The following is an 18,448-nucleotide window of genomic DNA, read 5'->3' on the forward strand; positions in this document are numbered from 1 at the left end:
AGGGTAGTGCTAACGTGGAGCTGCATGGCTCCTCTTAGTGACACATAGGAGTAACGCTGAAGAAATGATTTCCGGATCCAATATGGCACCTGGACAGAATTCGAAGGGGAGGAAGAAAACAAGTTACTTACCTGTAACTACAGTTATCCAGTATTGGTATCTTTCATAGATTCACATGCCTGAATCATTCCCCGTCGCCGAGGCGGGAGTCCCGGTAGATAAAAAAGTAGTGCCAAAAAGAAATAGTAGTAGTAGTAGTAGGCCCAAAGAAAAGGCCCTAAGGCCTATATCTTAGAAGCCTATCTACCTCGTTATGTAAAATAACCCAAGAATTGGTAACAACCAATCAGACATCAGCACCCTTCTAGAACCCTCTCAGCAGAGCCAGCTCTCCTCAGATTTTCCTAGCACGAGTGGGAAGCACATGTCCCAAACATAGAGAACTGACTCTACGGGGAGGAGGGTGGGTGCATGTGAATCTATGAAAGATACCAATACTGGATAACTGTAGTTACAGGTAAGTAACTTGTTTTCTTATCCAGTATTGGGGTAGCTTTCATAGATTCACATGCCTGAATCAGAGTAGCAAGCAGTATGCCAAGCATACAGTCGTTTGCGGATGGTGGGAGACTATTGCTGATACACTCCCAATTACGCCCGCAATTAGATAATTAGAAGGTATAAGATGTCCTCTCTTAAAATCCAAACATGTAACTTACACAAGGAAATGAAATATGCAGCTTAAGAAATAGCAATTATAAACAGCAAATTGAAAATGCATCAATATACACAACTCATTAAATCGTTCAGAATAAGTAAAACATCTATCTGACCTTAGTTTAAAAGATGTTGAAGTACGGCTTGTCCTACAGCTGTATCTTCCTGCAGAGTAGATTGCAGACAGTAGTGCTTTGTGAATGTGTGGACATTCCTCCACGTTGCAGCACGACAAATATTTTCCAATGATACTCCTGCGAACAATGCAGTAGATGCTGCCATAGTTCTAGTAGAATGCGCCCTGACCTTTCTTTGTAAAGGTTTGCTAGCTTTATCATGACAGAAATGAATTGTAGAAGCCAACCATCTGGCTATAGTCGCTTTAGTCACAGCAGACCCAAGTGTAGCCTGACCATAGGCTATTAGCAATTGATTGGACCGCCTGATGTCCTTAGTCCTTTGCAAGTAAAATTTTACACAACGTTTTACATCAAGCGAGTGTAACGCTCGCTCAGATGGAGTGGCTGGATTTGGAAAGAAAACTTTCAGTTTCACTGGTTCATTTAAGTGGAAATGAGTCGGAACTTTAGGGATGAATCGTGGATTTGTCCTGAGAGTAACATAATCCTTAGAGAACTGCAAAAAGGGCTCTGAGATGGTGAACGCTTGAATCTCGCTGACTCTTCGAGCCGATGTAAGAGCCAAAAGAATAGCAACTTTCCATGTTAAAAATTTAAGCTCAGCCTTGTGGATAGGTTCAAACGGTCTTTTCATTAATTGAGCTAGTACTGTGTTCAACCCCCACTCTGGAGGAGGTGCACGAATTTGGGGAATCACCCGGAATAGCCCCTTCATAAATTGTTTTATTAATGAAGAGGAACAGAGCGAAGGTTTAGAAGTAGTCTTCCTGAATCTTGAGAGAGAAGCAAGATGAACTTTTATTGATGAGAATGCAAGCCCAGATTTGGCCAGGGATAACAAATAAGGAAGGATTTGTTCTACGGGAGCTTGTAAAGGATGGACATCCTTCCCCTCACACCAATGACAAAATCGTTTCCATTTTAAACGATAAGTTTTTAATGTACTTTGCGCGCGTGATTTAGATAGAATCTCACGGCATTCCTGTGAAATGTTTAGATCTTTGTATTCTAAGAAATCAGGAGCCATGCGTGCAAGTGCAGCGACTGCGGATCTGGATGGAGTATTTGACCCCTCTCCCTTGTCAACATTGTGATTGTTGGTACTAGGCGGATGGAGCTGTGAGCTAGAAGAAGCAGCTCCTGGAACCAATATTGCCTTGGCCAACGGGGTGCAATCAGGATGAGACGGCAACCTTCCATCTTCACTTTGCGGATCACCTTCGCAATTAGTGGTATCGGGGGAAAAGCGTACGCACAAAGCCCTGACCATCTCATGAACAGGGCATTTCCTCTTGATCCCTGTTGAGGGAATCTGCTGGCGTAATAGAGGCATTTCTTGTTTTCTTTTGTCGCAAACAAATCCAGGGCTGGTTTGCCCCATATTTGAAAAATTTCGTCTAGCTGCTTCTGCTCTATCTCCCATTCGTGACAGCCTGCCAGAGATCTGCTTAGGTTGTCGGCCAACGTGTTGCGAAGGCCCTTGACGTGCTCCGCTCGTAAGGTTATCTTGCGTGTTGTAAGCCACTCCCATAGCTCCTGAGCTTCCTGCGAAAGGGACAGTGACCTCGTTCCTCCCTGCTTGTTGATGTAATACATGCTGGTCGTATTGTCCGTCCGGACCAGCACTGAGGCCCCTACAATTCTTGGGTGGAACGCTTGTAGAGTGAGAAAAATGGCGCAAAGTTCCAATCTGTTGATATGCTGTTGGCGGTATTCTTGGGACCATCGTCCCTGAATCTGTAAAGCTTGGAGATGTCCTCCCCAACCCTCCATGGAAGCGTCTGTTGTTACCACAAATTCTGGAGGAGATGTTAGAAAAGAAAGACCCGGAGCCAGGTTTTTCATCTGAGACCACCAATGCAGAGAGAGCATCATGTGAGGTGTTATCATGATGGAGTCGTTGAACGACCCTACGGCTTGTTTCCATTGCAGATGTAACTGCTCCTGCAGAGGTCTCATTCGGAGCCGTGCTAAAGGTACAAGATTTATTGCTGATGAACACATCCCCAGAAGAGACGCAAACATCCGGACAGAAACTGACTTTCTTCTTGCGATTGATAGTGCTAGCTTTTGTAAACGAAGCTGACGTTCCTCTGACAAGAATGCCTTGCATTGTCTGGTGTCTAGCATCGCTCCCAGAAACTGAATCCTTTGAAGAGGAAGCAGTTGAGATTTGCTTTTGTTGAGAGTGAGGCCTAAGTTTGAGAATAGACCTAGGCATGCTGAAACTGCCTCTACGGTAGTCTGCTTCGAAGGGCCTTTGAGCAACCAGTCGTCCAAGTACGGAAATACTTGTATTCCCTGCGATCTTAGAGTCGCTGCTACTGGTGCGAGACACTTTGTAAAAATTCTTGGAGCAGATTTCAGCCCAAACGGGAGGACTTTGAACTGATAGTGGACGCCAGCCACTACAAATCGCAGGTACTTGCGATGCTTGGGAAGGATAGGAATGTGGAAGTACGCGTCCTCCAGGTCCAGAGAAGCCATAAAATCCCCTTTGTTCAGGCAGCTCAAAACTTCGGCCAGCGTAACCATCCGAAAACTCTGCTTCTTTAGAAATGTGTTGAGCTTGCGGAGATCTAGAATCGGGCGCCACTCCCCTGACTTTTTCTTTATGAGGAAAAATCGAGAATAGAACCCGGTTCCCTTCTGGGACGAAGGAACCTGCTCTATTGCGTTCTTGCGGAGCATTTTTAAGGCTTCTTTGAACAATAAGTGAAGACGAGGGGGAGGGGGACCCTTGGGCGGGGCAGTAGGAGGTTGTTTTAAGAACTCCAGGGTGTGACCGTTTCTGACTAGGTCGATGACCCAACGATCCGAGGTGATCTCTTCCCAATTGTGTGCAAAAGTTGATATCTTTGCTCCCACTGGAAGGGAAGGAGGGATGACTGGCGTCCAGCGTAAATCATTGCTTCTTGTTGGCGTCGCGACCTTGATTGTTCGATCGCCTTCTTCCTCCCTGACGAGAGAAACTATTCGAGGAAGACTGCCTGTATGATGATCGTCCATAAGGCTGTCTATATTGAGATTGGTATTGTCTGTTTTGCTGACTTTGATAATTTCCTCTTGATACAAAGCCTCGTCCTCTTGCACCACGGAAAGATCCCCGTTTGTATTGGAGAGCAGCTAGTGACTTAGCTGTATCCGTATCGGTCTTGATCGCTAGAAGGGCCTCGTCTATATGTTTCCCAAATAAGGACTCTCCATCATAGGCCATTTCAATGATTTTAGCTTGAACCTCTGGCCTAAAAGATGTTGCCTTAAGCCATCCTTGACGCCTAAGAACTGCAGCCCCTGCAAGCGGTCTAAAGTTGGTATTAGCAATAACCAGAGCACAGTCTATGATCTCTGATGCGGCTCGTTCTCCCTCTAGAAGTATCTTCCTTGCCTCTTGTTGACGATCTTCAGGAATGAGGTCTATAAATTCCGAGAATTCTGACCACATCTGGCAATCATAGCGACCAAGTATGGCCAAAGAGTTTGCCGCCATAGTAGAGAACTTCTTACCAATAAGATCCAATCTTCGTCCTTCCCTATCCGGCGGCGTTGATATCGGCATAGCTGGATTTTTGGACTTTTGTTGAGCAGCCTGCGATATAAGCGAATCCGGTCGGGGATGACCGATTAGACAAGAAGGGGTTTCTGGAGGAGCACGATATTTCTTGTCAATACGAGGGAGGACCGCAGGTACGGAAGCAGGTGTCTTCATAATTTTTAACCCTTCATTCCATATAAAATCAATGATGGGAATCGCTCTGGTAATTTTCCTTTGCTCCTCTTTAAAGTCATGGAGGAAACAATCCGTATGCTCCACAGTGACTGGTAGTTGAAATCTGACTGCGGCACGTTGCATTAAATTGTGAAAGCCGCCTATTTCCTCTGGAGGAGAATCCGATGGCTGAGGAATGGGTGGAGAAGGCATGGGAATAATGTAGTCATCCCAAGGATCTATACTGGTGTCCTTATCAGGCACCTCACCTTCTTCGATCTCTTCCTCATCAGAGGAAATGGTATCATGGTGTGATTGCGTTCCCGAACCAGTAGGGTGAAGCGGCGAATTTGGAATGTCCGTATGTGACTCTTCAGCCGGTTGCAAATTAGGAAGAGGTGGTTGTGGAGGAAAGCGTTGGCGGTAATCCGCCAGCATGGCCTGAAGATCTTGGATCAGTGTAGGCGGGAGATGACTCGTTTCTCTACGATCCCAATCCCTTGAGGGATGCCTGTAAGCTGGTGTAGCAAGGCCCTCCTGGTAAGCATGCTCTTGATAGTCTTCTTCCTCATCCACCTCTTGACATTTTATATGTAAATCCGAGGGGTGCCGAGCTATTCCGAAAGGACCCTCATCATCCTCCTCTTCAAAATCATCCTCTTCTGCATAAGAGTCTAAGATATGCGAAGGCAGCAAAGGAGAAATATTACTGTAATTCTGCTTGTGAAAAGTTTTTAACTGAATATGCGTGTACGCAATATGCGTAACATGAGTAGTTGGTGGAATCGCTTTAAATAAACTTCTCGTCGACGGGCTTCCCGTCGTCGGGATCGTCATCGTCGACTAGGTCTTCACCGTCGACGGGATTGTCGACGCCAGGGTCTTCGTCGTCGTCGACGGGGTCTTCGTCGTCGTCGACGGGGTCTTCGTCGTCGTCGACGGGGTCTTCGTCGACGATGTCGTCGTTGACAGAACTTCCTTTATGCTCGACGTCAACGCGGTTGTCGACGGACTCTTAGATGTTTTAGAAGACATGATAGGTGAAGATATAGAAGTAGTGGAGACTGTAGCCGTCGACAGAGGAGCAGCAGAAGTCACAGAGATAATATATGACGATCCCACTGACAAAGTCTTAACCTGAGATTTACTCACGGTTTTAGAAGCTGAAGACCTCTTGGATCTCTCAGAGTCTTGTGACTTCTGCAATTGGTCAGAAGTTACATGAGAGGCCTTATGATGTTTTCTCCCTTCACTGGAAGAACTGTCAACTGATCTAGCTCTTTTGCTAGATGTCGAGGCCCTGTCATCTCAGCCGAGGAAGATTTCAACCATAATAATACTCTTGCCTCTCTGTCCCTTAAGGTCTTGGGAGGGAAAGTCCGGCAAATTCTACAATCCTTAGCAACATGCTTAGGATGCAGACAGTAAATACACTCCTCATGCTGGTCGTCTACATGGACCCTCTTCTTATCACGGGTCCTGTAGGGTTTAAACAAAGCTTTCTTGTCAGACATTTCTGAAGAAAAAGAAGAAACTGAGTAGGCACTCAGGGAGACTCCCTTCCACACGACGTGCGGTGAAAATCTGAGGAGAGCTGGCTCTGCTGAGAGGGTTCTAGAAGGGTGCTGATGTCTGATTGGTTGTTACCAATTCTTGGGTTATTTTACATAACGAGGTAGATAGGCTTCTAAGATATAAGGCTTAGGGCCTTTTCTTTGGGCCTACTACTACTACTATTTCTTTTTGGCACTACTTTTTTATCTACCGGGACTCCTGCCTCGGCGACGGGGAATGATTCAGGCATGTGAATCTATGAAAGATACCCCAATACTGGATAATCTGCAGTTAGCACTATCCATCAGAAGCTATTTTATGCTAGTCATCAGTTTTAATATAATCCCCGATAGTGATTCATGAGAGAGGATTGTTTTACTGTCGGACTTTCTCTTCTTTTAGTATGTCATTCTGGACATGGGAGCAATACAATATATTAGAAACTCTAAACTTAGCTGCTATCCTAACTTGTTAATTATATGAATTTATGGCAAATACTGTGTATTTTTAACTCCTAATGTTCAGATTATTTAAATAAATGTAATTTTTTAAAGAAGCAATTTAGCCACACCCAAACAACTGGGATGGCAGGTTGTCAGAACTGCAGAAGTCAGATGGGCAGTGACTCCGCTCCTGTTTGGGCATCTTCTGCACCTCCAAAGTTCTAGCAGTAGTACAATCAGACTTTGCATGCTCTTTACCCTAAATCCCAAATGCCACCTTGAAGATTTCTCTGCTCACACAAAAAAATATATTCACTGGAAAGCTAGCACTGCTAGTTTCGAGTGACTTAAGCTTATGCTGCAACTGATGGCGACCTGACTATGTCAAGCTGTCCCCTTGCAATAAACTAGCGCTTCGAATTTAACCCTGATGTTATACCTCTTGTGTGAACCCAGTGTCATGCCATATGAGCACGCTCTCAGGGGGAACTTCCATTCTAAGCAAAACCCTCAAGCGTCTATGACCTTGTATAAAGGGATCCTAATTTAAAACATATGCTTAACTTACTTTCTGATGCTTCCAAAAAACTCAGTCCAAAAATACCTGAGAACCCAGAATCTGAACTTATCTCTGAAGTGAAACAGCACTGCAGATATTGATTCAATACTGGGTGCCCAGGCACACACAAGTAGAGGCTGAGTGAATGAAAGAGGAAACTGCAGAATCTGCATCCTCTAAAGCAAGTGAACTGCAGCATGTACAGGAGCTGCGTTTGTAAACTGTTGGCAACCAAATCCCAGGCTTTTGAGAGAATAGTCAAAGTACTGGAAAAAGCCCAAGCTTAGAACCTACACTCTTGGGCCAGCAGAACACAATGCACGTATTCTGTACAAAGAAGGGACCAAGTAAGAAACACAATGAACACGTAAAGGCTATGTTTCACCTCGACACAGAATAGCTGCATGGAGGGCCTAGACTAGGTAGGGCCATAGGTTGTGAACAGACACACATTGTGACAGAACTCAAGCAAATTAGTACCAAATTTTTCGCAGGGGCTCTCATTAAGGCTCCATTCAATAAGTCCACTAAAGCATTTTGGTAGATGCATTGGTCCTTGTAGCTTTCATTTCCACTCTTCATTTAACAGTAACATACTGATCAATTTTCAATGAGGTAGTCTCTTTTCATTTAAACATTTCGTGCAGTTCAGATTATTTAAGTGAAAATTGACCACATGATGTTTTGATTAGTTAAAGCTCTTTGGAGGAACTTAACCTTGTTGGGTGGTGCTGACTTTGAATGTTGTATAACAATTCACTTGTTAAAATAGCTTTCCTAAGGATTCAAAATGATACTCAAAATGTGTTCTAGCCATGTCCTAAACAGTGAACGCATGTACCTAAAGGGAGTTTAGACACAGACTTCTTCCACATTAAACAAACTTATTCCAGAATGAGCACAGATCATGACTTTCTTGCGTGAGAAGCAAAGATAGGTTAGAAGGATATGGGGTCAATTGAACTGCTTTAGCCATTTCTGTCTAATTTAGGCATGCCCTCCCTTTCTCTGTGAAAAGTGAATAAGACCATAGTATTCCTTCTAGCTCCTGCTTGCAGACATCAAATTTGGTTTACAGTGCTGGAACCGTTGTCTCTAGCTCCTTCAATGGTGGTTAGGCCTGAATCGTCAGCAAGACGAGCAATATGTGAATTTGACACACAGAAGTTTAAAACTTTTACCATTAGATGATCTTGATAGCAACAGAAAAGCGAAATGGCACACCATGCTGCAGAATTAGGAAATCAAGTTTGAAACAAATGTAAATGTGCCATTTCGCATCTGTGTTGATGCTGGCAAGTACTGTGGGGTGAATGAAGGCTGACGAGCTATGAAGCAGGAGATGAAGCGCCATAGTTAGAACAGGGTAGCAAGTATGTGGAGTTCATTCTCCAAGATGTGGCCTATAAAATAACAATGGCCATGTCCTGCAATATATGGCTGAGCCCCAGTAGGACCTTTTCTGCAAGAAATAGGTGATGCTAATTTCTTTACAACTAATATAAAAAGCAAACCTAAGAATACTTGCCATTGATGTTCCTATCCTCCCCAGATGCTTAAGGATTTCATAGTAATCACAAAGAATACTTTTTATTCTCCAGGCAAATATCAGACCAACTTGCTGACCCATTGCATTTGATAACCAGCAAAAACAGGTCCTTTTGGTTTTACGGAACAATAAATCCTTTAGGAAATTAATATCCAATAAAAATGTACAGATTTGTACGGAAAATACTCATGCTTGTTACAGGAATTCGCTCTACTTTACTCCCTTCCTAACTGACTATATGGGTGCAGTGGTGGGGCTAGGGCTTGAAAACATTGAAAAATTCAGGTTAAAATTACCCCAAATGTCTACCTGGCCATGCAAACAAAAAGTACTCGAAAGTATATACCTTCCAAATATGCATCTGATTCAACTAAGGATTTGTTAGAGAGGCTGTTCAAAAAGTAATTAAAAACAATCTATTCATGCAAAGGTACGCAGGTAAGAACTGAAGATTTTCTCTTACTCCTCTTTCAGGAATGTCTGAATACATTTTCTTTGGAAGGAACTGAGGGTAATGCTGGATTTTCGGGGGCTTTTCTCATTCTTCATCTGTTTCTGCTGGTACTCCATTTTCATTTTAACCTAGTCCAGTCATAACAAATAGACGAAATATTAGTCGAGTAAACTTTTTATTCACGTTGGATTACTTAAAATCATTTACATGTAAAGATAAAAAAATAGAAACACAGCAGTTTCCTGTATACCATACTAAAAACTGTGAATAAATTACATTGAGTAAAACAATCTATAAGGTTTTGGAAAGTTATAGCCGCATTGATAAACAGCTTTAGTAACCCTTATGATAAAGACATTATAGATTCTAACTCTGATGTTCATAAGCCCTTATTGTTTTTGACCATCGCTGTCAGCGGGCTTTAGTGGGCTTGGAGCGATGTTTAAAATGTCTTGTGATTTGCCCATTGTCATTGATACTTAATCACTGCATGTTGACATTAGAGACTGCAGCTTCCTGTATTCCTTTCTAGAAAGTATTTAGAAATTACGCAAAATTAGGTAATAAAATGTATAAGATTTTAAGGGTATTGCAGCATTAATGAGAGCAAGCTTAACTTCCTTATGATTAGTCTTTCCAAAGAATTATATAACAAGAACCTAGATGTACTCAAAGGAAATATCCAAATTTGAAATTGCTTGCTTAACATTTGGCACCATGAGTAAAGCTGCAATTTAAAAAAGCGCTGTACAAGCAAATATATTTGTAGTGGAAAGGTTGTCAACGCTTTACTGATACCAATCAATCACAAGGACTTTATTTTCGATCACTGTGGATCATAAAAGTACACCATATAATTACACACTTAGACACAGTACGTGTAAAACATCTCATTATGAATAACCATTTACAATCAATATACAATCACAATAAAATGAATCAGTCAAAGTGCATCAGTTTATGTGCAAAAAAAGGGAGTTCACTATAACAATAGCAGTAAATAAAATGACTAGTTATTTACAATTTCAAAACTTTATCAAGGTGTATTTGGGGAGAGAATGGAACATGTTTAAAACTAGACTCTTATTAAAAGCAAAACATAGAATAAAGTTGACCAAAATACATATTAAAGTGCTATGTGCTTGTACAATGAACCAGAACCCCCGATAGAAACTTTACGGTGCCATAGTAATTGGTACACCCTAAGTCCAAGATCCTAGAAACTGACAGGGGAGTACTTAGTGCGCATGACCCACACAGCCATTAAAAACTTGGATATGATTTGATTTGATTTTGATCACTTATAGCGCACGAATCATCCCCAAGGGGATCTCTCGGCGCTCGCAACAAAACAAGATCTGCGGTCGGAGAGAAGGAAAGAACAGTTAGAAGAGCCAAGTTTTAAGCAACTTTTTGAATGGGGTCAACTTTGAACATTGGCGAATGTGTTCAGGGAGGCTATTCCATAACTTAGGGGCTAGATAGGAAAAAGCACGACCCCCTATCCTTACTTTCCTGATTTTATTTTCGCACAGGGTTTTGCGATTGCAGGATCTGAGCTGTCTTGAGGGCTGAGATTTAAGTTTGTCCCTGAGGTAAACCGGTCCCAAACCATGTAAGGATCTGAAAACCAGGCACAACATTTTAAAGGTTGCCCTTTTTCTAACTGGCAACCAGTGAAGTTGGCGCAAAAGCGGCAGAGAGGGAGTTCTCGCAGGCTTATCAAGGGCAAGTCGGGCTGCTGTATTTTGTACCACCTGTAATCGAGAGAAGAGATCTTCCCGGATACCAACCAATAAGGAATTTCCATAGTCCAGGTGACTCATCAACAGGGCCTGGATAAGCGTTTTTCTGGCACTCAGCGGGATCCAAGGGAAAATCTTCCTTAGCATCCGCATAGTACCAAAACATGAGGAAGCCAAGGTTTTGACTTGGGTCTCCATTGAGAGCTGGTTGTCTAGAAAGATCCCCAGGTTTCTAGTGCAACTTCTAGGAATGGGAGCTGAGCCCAGTTTTGATGGCCACCAGTCAGGGGTCCAGAAATCCGCAGCTTTGCCGAACAGGAGAATCTCCGTCTCAGATGAGTTAAGTTGTAAAAAATGACTTCTCATCCATTCGGCAATATCAATCATGCAGGCTGCAAACTTAACTTTCGTAGCTGCGGGATACTTTCCGAAGTTGATAATCAGCTGCGTGTCATCAGCGTAGGAGATGGCCTCAAAGCCACAGTTTCTAATGATAGACGCTAGGGGGGCCACATATAGATTGAATAATGTGGGGCTCAAAATAGAGCCCTGTGGAACCCCCTTATCTACCCTTACTGAAGAGGATACGTAGGACCCCAGTTGGATGGATTGAGATCTATCGGATAAGTAGCTCTGAAACCACCTAAGAGCTAGGCCGCCGACCCCCACCTCCCACAATCTACTTAACAGTATAGAGTGGGAGATGGTGTCGAAAGCTGCCGACAGATCTAATAACACCAGCATAACCGGAGAATCCTGATCGAGCAACAGCCTGATGGAGTCAGTGACTTCAAGTAGAGCAGCCTCTGTGCTATGCGATGTTCGGAACCCTGACTGTGTAGAATCCAAAAACTTATTTTCTTCTAGATAATTGGACAAGTGACCATTTATGATGGATTCCATAACTTTAGACCAACCAGGAAGAAGAGAGATGGGTCTGTAGTTAAGAACTTCCATAGGGTCCGCTGATACCTTCTTAAGTAGTGGCTTAACACGAGATACCTTCCATTTTTTCGGGAAGGTGGCTGTCGCTAGCGACAGATTACAGATGGTAGCCAAGGAATCTGCAAGGATAGAAGACAACTCCTTCATAGTCCTAGGTGGCATCGGATCCAGAGGGGATCCCGACTTGATTTTAGCCAACAGAACCTCAACCTGGGCAGCTGTAATGATAGGAAAAACATCTAAACCAGGTGAGCATGGTACTGATCTAGGGACCATGCTGTTATTTAATTTGTCATTCTCCTCAAAGGTACGATAAATCATGGAGATTTTGTCGGTGAAATGTGTCGCTAGTGCATTGCAGAAATCCTGAGTGGCTGGAGGGAGCACCTCATTATTCCGAGGGCATGTGAATTCTCTCAGAATCTTGAAGAGCTCCTGCGAGGAGTCCTTAGCCTCCAATATCCGCGTACTCAGATGGGTTCTCCTAGCCATTTTACAGTTGTTTAGATAGATTCTATGAGCTGCCCGATACCTATCTCTATCTGCCACTGCTTAGTTTTCCTCCATCTTCTTTCCAAAACTCTAATGCCGGATTTCTCCTTTTTTAAGGCTTCAGTGAACCAAAGTGCCGGAGCTATTCTTGGCGCTATTTGCCTTGACCTTAATGGAGCAATCACATCGAGTGCCTCTATAATGGCGGCCTCGACTCTCTCTAAAGTTGCATCACAGTCAGTCTCCCCAGAGAAAGGAGGAGAGTAATTACGGCTGAAAGAGGCGGCCGTCACTCTTTTCCATGCTCTACGGGGTTCACTGCGATGCTTAGGTCGTTTGGGGCGCCCCAATGTATTCCAAGAAAAACAAAGTGCCAAATGGTCTGTCCAGTCCACCTCCATCGGAGTCTCTACTTCCAAATCCAACATATTGAGAAAAAATGGTATCCAAAGTATGGCCGGCACGATGAGTCGAGACGGTCACTCTAGAGGTAAGCTCTAAAGATTCCATACTTGCGTGCAAGCTTGCTGAATCCCTATTTGAGAGGACCTCCAAATGATAATTAAAGTCCCCCACCAATAGGAATCTGGTTGACCGCAGTATGAAAGGGGCCAATCTTTCAGAGAGATCAGTACAGAAGCTGTTCTTTTCGCTATTTGGAGGATGGTATACTAAGGCTCCTGTCAGCTCAATAGTGTGAGCTTGTTGTATTCAAAAGATCAGTAACTCAAGGGAAGGTGAGGAAACCCAATCCAAAATGGTTATATGATAAGGACAGCGAATTGCAATAGCCAGACCTCCACCCCTTTTTCCAACTCTGTCCAGACGTGTGACAGAGTATTCATCTGGGAAAGCCGTTTTTAAAGTGGAAGTATTTTCGTCATTGAGCCAGGTCTCTGTGAATAAACACAAATCCGGCTTGACGCTATCTAACAGGTCCCATATTTCCATAGCATGTTTTGATAATGAACGTACATTTAGGTAGAGGGCTTGAAAGGCAGAGAATTCCCCCACCGGCTGCTTCTCCTCCGCCTTCCCCACAGAGGGTGTCACCCGCCGATCTGGCCGATCTATTTGAGGCGTACTGACATCTGGGGGAACAACGATTAGGAGCCGGCTATAGCTCATTTGGTCCTTCTTCTGAGTGAGCATGGCTGTACCATTTATAGGTTTATCCCCCCGCCAATTTGGAACACTGTTAGCCAGACACAACAGTTTCTCTCGCGAATAGACTAACCTCTGGACGGAGAATCCCTGAGCATCAGTAACCTCCATACTTCCGGCAGCGTACGAGGCGCGGACGAGCGCAGACTAGCTTGCCTTGGGCGCACCTTTGGCGCGCCCGCTGCGCGGCCGCTTCCGCTCTCCGCTTTAAAGCCCCGGGAAGCTGCACCGCTAACCGCAACGATGGCGGTCTATCCTTTGCCTAAACGGCGGAAGAGGGTTCCCCGTAAATACAACAATGCGGCCAAAAGGAATGACCCAAAGTAAGCGCCGGATTGATTGTTGTATTATTGCAGACGTTATAAAGAAATAAAGCGCCGGTTTTTGCAATTTACCCCTTCCCTCAAATTCCCACAGTCAATTATGCTTTCAATTTATTTGCGTCATGTAAAATAAACACATCGAACAAAGGAGGGCAAAGTGGAAGAAATAAGCAATTTTAAAAACAAGGTTCGGCATAAAACAGTGGCAGAGTGCCTTTCTCTGACACACTGATCGGAGTGTTAGTGCTCTATGCAGAATACAATCATACATGTTGTGTTCGTCTTCAATATTCTGTACGCCTCCTTATATCTCCTAACTCCCAGATTTCTGCAAAGGGGGGCAATCCATTTCAAACATGAACGGGAGTGCAAAGGACAAAAAAATAAAACATGTTCAGGTGACTCGGAAACCCCTAGGAACAGTAGTCTTCTACGCTCTCTCCTGTTTTACACCAGTTACTTTTAAAGTGATTTAGGGGTAGGCAGCCGTACCTAAACTCTAGGTATAATTTTCTCGCTAATGGGGGTTCGATTTCATCCAGTGTAGGCTCAAATAACAGGGTCTGTTTAAAATTCATATAATCATTTGAAAGTGATCCATTACAATTCATTATCAAATCTGTTTCAATAAAACCCCAATACACTTTTTTAAAACTATGCTTATTAATCTGACAGTTTCTGGTTCTCGCCAATAAGCAACCAATCCTAGCTTAACTAGCAAATTCTTAACCGCAAGCATCCAGGGTATCTTAACCACACAAGATGCTATCATCAGCTCATGAATGCCAACCCTATAAGGGGTGAGTGCTGTAGTGGTCCATAATCGATGCCAAAACATAAGTGACCGTGTTAGAAAACCCCGGGCAACCGGGGTTTAGCAGTCACCCGGGGGTTTCCCAACACACAAGGGGTAGCTTGGCTCGAGCGGTCGGGGGTCAGGCACCGTGTTAAGCGTACGTCACACCCTCACAATAACCATGCGTGCATCCGTTCCAAAAACGACTCTACACCGTAAAAATTTATGAAAATATATCTGTGTTTATCTTGTTTTCTCTTAGTTGCAGGTTAAATAAATAATAACACACTTACAGTACACAAAGCTTCTTCTGTAAAAAGGGTAGGTCAAATAAATAAGCTCAGATCATAAATAATCAATGAATAAATAGATGTGCATAAAATACATAGGCAAATAAATACTGTGAGGGAATAAATACTGTGAGACAATAAATAGGATAAATACAAAGAATACAATACTCTCAATAAATATAAGCCATCAGTACACTTTCAAATCAGGTCACATTTGTGAGGTACTAAGGGTTGATTTGGCCCAATCACAGCTTGTGGTTATGTGGATGGCCTGAGGGTGTCTCACCTAGCTTGGATAAGGCTGAGGCTAAAACTGAGGTAGATCAAGGGTAATCTAGGAATCTGGCTCTCCCAAACTACACAACCCCTCACACAGGTCACTGTATCAGTCTCAGTCCACCCCTGGCACTCCCAGGCTGGTCCTAACACCTCTCTAGCCCCTAGGATGGTCTCTTAGGGCTCCACAGGGCCTTAGGCGCCCTCTATTCCACTTACTGCCCTCTTTGTGAACTTCCGACTCCGCCGTGAGGCGGTTCCGGTTCGATGTCGCTAGCCGGCCTCGGCTCGATGTCAGTTCTTGTCGACGCCGTGAGGCGGTTCCGGATCGATGTCGGCGGGCGGCCTCGGATCGATGTCGGCGGGCGGCCTCGGCTCGATGTCGCTGGGCAGCCTCGATTCGATGTCGGTCTCCGGCGTCACAGGGTCACGATCTCCCTACTTCCGGGTGTCTCCGGAGTGCGACCTCCACTCCCGACCTCCGGTGCTCTTCCCTTCAGGTTCCGGCGACTCCGGAGTGCGATCTCCACTCCCGACCTCCGGTGCTCCTTTCCTCAGGTTCCGGCGACTCCGGAGTGCGATCTCCACTCCCGACCTCCGGCACGATTCACCTCGGTCTCCGGCGACTCCGGAGGGCGGACTTCACTCCCCCGTCGACGCCGCACACTCGACCTCAGGTGACTTCCTCCTCGACCTCTGGTGTCTCCACGACCTCCGTCGGCGCCCTCTCTCGACCTCTGGCGGCTCCGGGTACGACGTCTGCTTTCCAGTCAGCGCCGCTTCTTCACCTCCGGCCCCAGGACTCTAGGCTTCTCGGCGTCGGACTCCAGGAAGATACCAATAGACAGGTCAGGAACTTGCTGTTCTTTACTTTCAAGGCCTGTTCCGGCTGTTCAGGTCCTTGAGTTGGTTCTTCTTGACTTTCTCCCACACAGGGCTCTAGGCTGGGCTCAGTCAGTAGGGACTAGTATCAAGGGTGGGTTTCCAGACCCCACTCCAGGCACAAGTTTCCACCCCTGCTGCCTCACTACTTCCTCCTTCAGTGTTGTGCTGCTCTCCCTTCACCAGTCAGGTGCCAACTGCCAACTCCAACTGCCAACTCTGAGCTGGCTTCCCAACATTCTAAACCTGCCTCACACTGTCACAGGGTTCTAGAATGTTCTGGAAGGTACTAGTAGGTTCCAGTGATGTCACAGGTGACAATGGGTGGCCACCATTTTGTGTTTCAGGCCCTCAGACAGAAGTTCCAGGGGTAGGGAAAATGGCTCCCTGACCCTGCATCAACACTAAAAAGTCTGGTGGTTCCCAAAAAGGAAAAATACTAACAGGGTTTGAGGCAAAAGTGGGACAAAAATAATGATGAGGAGGGACCACCCAAAGGGCTGACAGGTCTAACACACGTCCCCCCCAGCTGAAAGTGGGGAGAGCTACCCAACCCCTTGGGAGTTCTCATCACTAAGGCGGAAATACCTTGAGAGACCGTCTGCATTGGCGTGGTCCACTCCAGGCCGATGTTCCACCTGAAAGTCCATTCCCTGTAGGGAGATAGACCACCTTAGCAACTTGGGATTCTCCCCCTTCATCTGCATCAGCCAACGAAGGGGTCTGTGGTCGGTCTGAACTAGGAAGTGCGAGCCAAACAGGTATGGCCGCAGCTTCTTCAGAGCCCATACCACTGCAAAGGCTTCACGCTCTATTGCACTCCACTTCTGTTCCCTGGGAAGTAGTCTCCGGGATAGCAAGACCACGGGTTGATCCAGACCCTCTTCATTGAGTTGCGATAACACTGCCCCAATGCCATGTTCCGATGCATCCGTCTGGACAATGAACTCCTTGGAAAAGTCTGGGGCCCGTAGAACCGGGGCCTCGCACATGGCTTGCTTCAGTTTTACAAAGGCCTGCTGACAAGCCTCCGTCCAGACTACCCGTCGAGGTTGTTTCTTGGACGTAAGCTCCGTGAGGGGGGCCACAATGGTACCGTATCCCTTCACGAAGCGGCGGTAATATCCGGTGAGGCCCAGAAAAGCTCGGACCTCAGTCTGAGTCTTGGGGGGTTCCCAGGCCATGATGGCCTCGATCTTTGCCTGGAGGGGTTGCACCGCTCCCCTACCCACCAAGTGTCCAAGGTACACTACCGACCCCTGCCCGATCTGGCACTTGCTGGCCTTGATCGTTAAACCAGCTTGTCTCAGGGCCTGGAGAACAGCTTGCAGGTGACGCAAGTGATCCTCCCAGCTGTTACTGAAGACGGCTATGTCATCCAGATAAGCAGCAGAGAAACTCTCCATTCCAGTGAGGATCTGGTTCACCAGACGCTGAAACGTGGCAGGTGCGTTCTTGAGCCCAAAGGGCATCACACAGAACTGGTAGTGGCCTTTGGGCGTGGAGAAGGCTGACCTTTCCCTAGCTCCGTCAGTCAGAGAGATCTGCCAGTACCCAGAAGTAAGGTCAAAGGTACTTAGATATTGGGCAGATCCCAGCCGGTCAATCAATTCATCCGCCCTTGGGATCGGATGAGCATCAGTTTTGGTTACTGAGTTCAGTCCCCGGTAGTCCACACAGAACCTCAGTTCCGGTTGGGCACCCGGTGGTGCGGCTTTTGGTACTAGCACCACCGGACTGGACCAGGGGCTGCTGGAAGGTTCGATCACTCCTAGCTCCAGCATCCTAGTGACTTCACTGTGAATGCTGGCCTTCACCTTGTCTGACATCCGGTAGATCTTGGACTTCACAGGTGGGCTGTCTCCTGTGTCCACATCATGGACGCACAGGTGAGTCCTACCCGGAACAAGGGAGAACAACGAAGAGTACTGTCCCAGGACCTGGCGGCAGTCCTCCTGCTGTTCAGGAGTTAGAGATGGGGAGAGAATCACTCCCTCCACCGACCCATCCTTCTCTTGAGACGCAAACAAATCGGGGAGAGGCTCGCTTTCCACGTCCTCTGCTCCGTCAGTCACCATCATCAAAATGACTTCGGGCCTCTCGTGGTGGGGTTTGAGGCGGTTGGCATGCAGCACCCGTAGGGGCTGACGAGGGGTCTTAAGATCCACCAAGTAGGTAGCCTTACCCTTCTTCTCCAATACCTCAAAGAGTCCTGACCAGCGATCCTGGAGGGTGCTAAGCTCTCCTGGTTCGATCACCCACACCTTCTGGCCAGGCTCCAATTCCACCGGGTGAGCGTTGTGGTCATACCACGCCTTCATTACTGCTTGGCTGGCTTCCAAGTTGTCAGAAGCTTGCTTCCACAACTTAGCCATTTGGCTTCGGAAGGCCAGCATGTAGCTCACCACGT

General features: G+C 45.8%; 1 protein-coding gene across 1 annotated transcript in view; it reads right to left on the reverse strand.

Moving 5' to 3' along the window:
- Positions 1 to 18,448, reverse strand: part of NUP88 (nucleoporin 88) — a 262,426-nt gene that overhangs the window by 38,261 nt on the left and 205,717 nt on the right. The window contains exon 16 of the mRNA XM_085649559.1: positions 9,135 to 9,253. Coding sequence (XP_085505685.1) covers positions 9,135 to 9,253 — 119 coding nt within the window. The remainder of the gene's footprint in view (positions 1 to 9,134; positions 9,254 to 18,448) is intronic.

This window comes from Triturus cristatus, chromosome 3_2, assembly GCF_964204655.1.
Source record: "Triturus cristatus chromosome 3_2, aTriCri1.1, whole genome shotgun sequence".
Classification (NCBI taxonomy): Eukaryota; Metazoa; Chordata; class Amphibia; order Caudata; family Salamandridae; genus Triturus; species Triturus cristatus.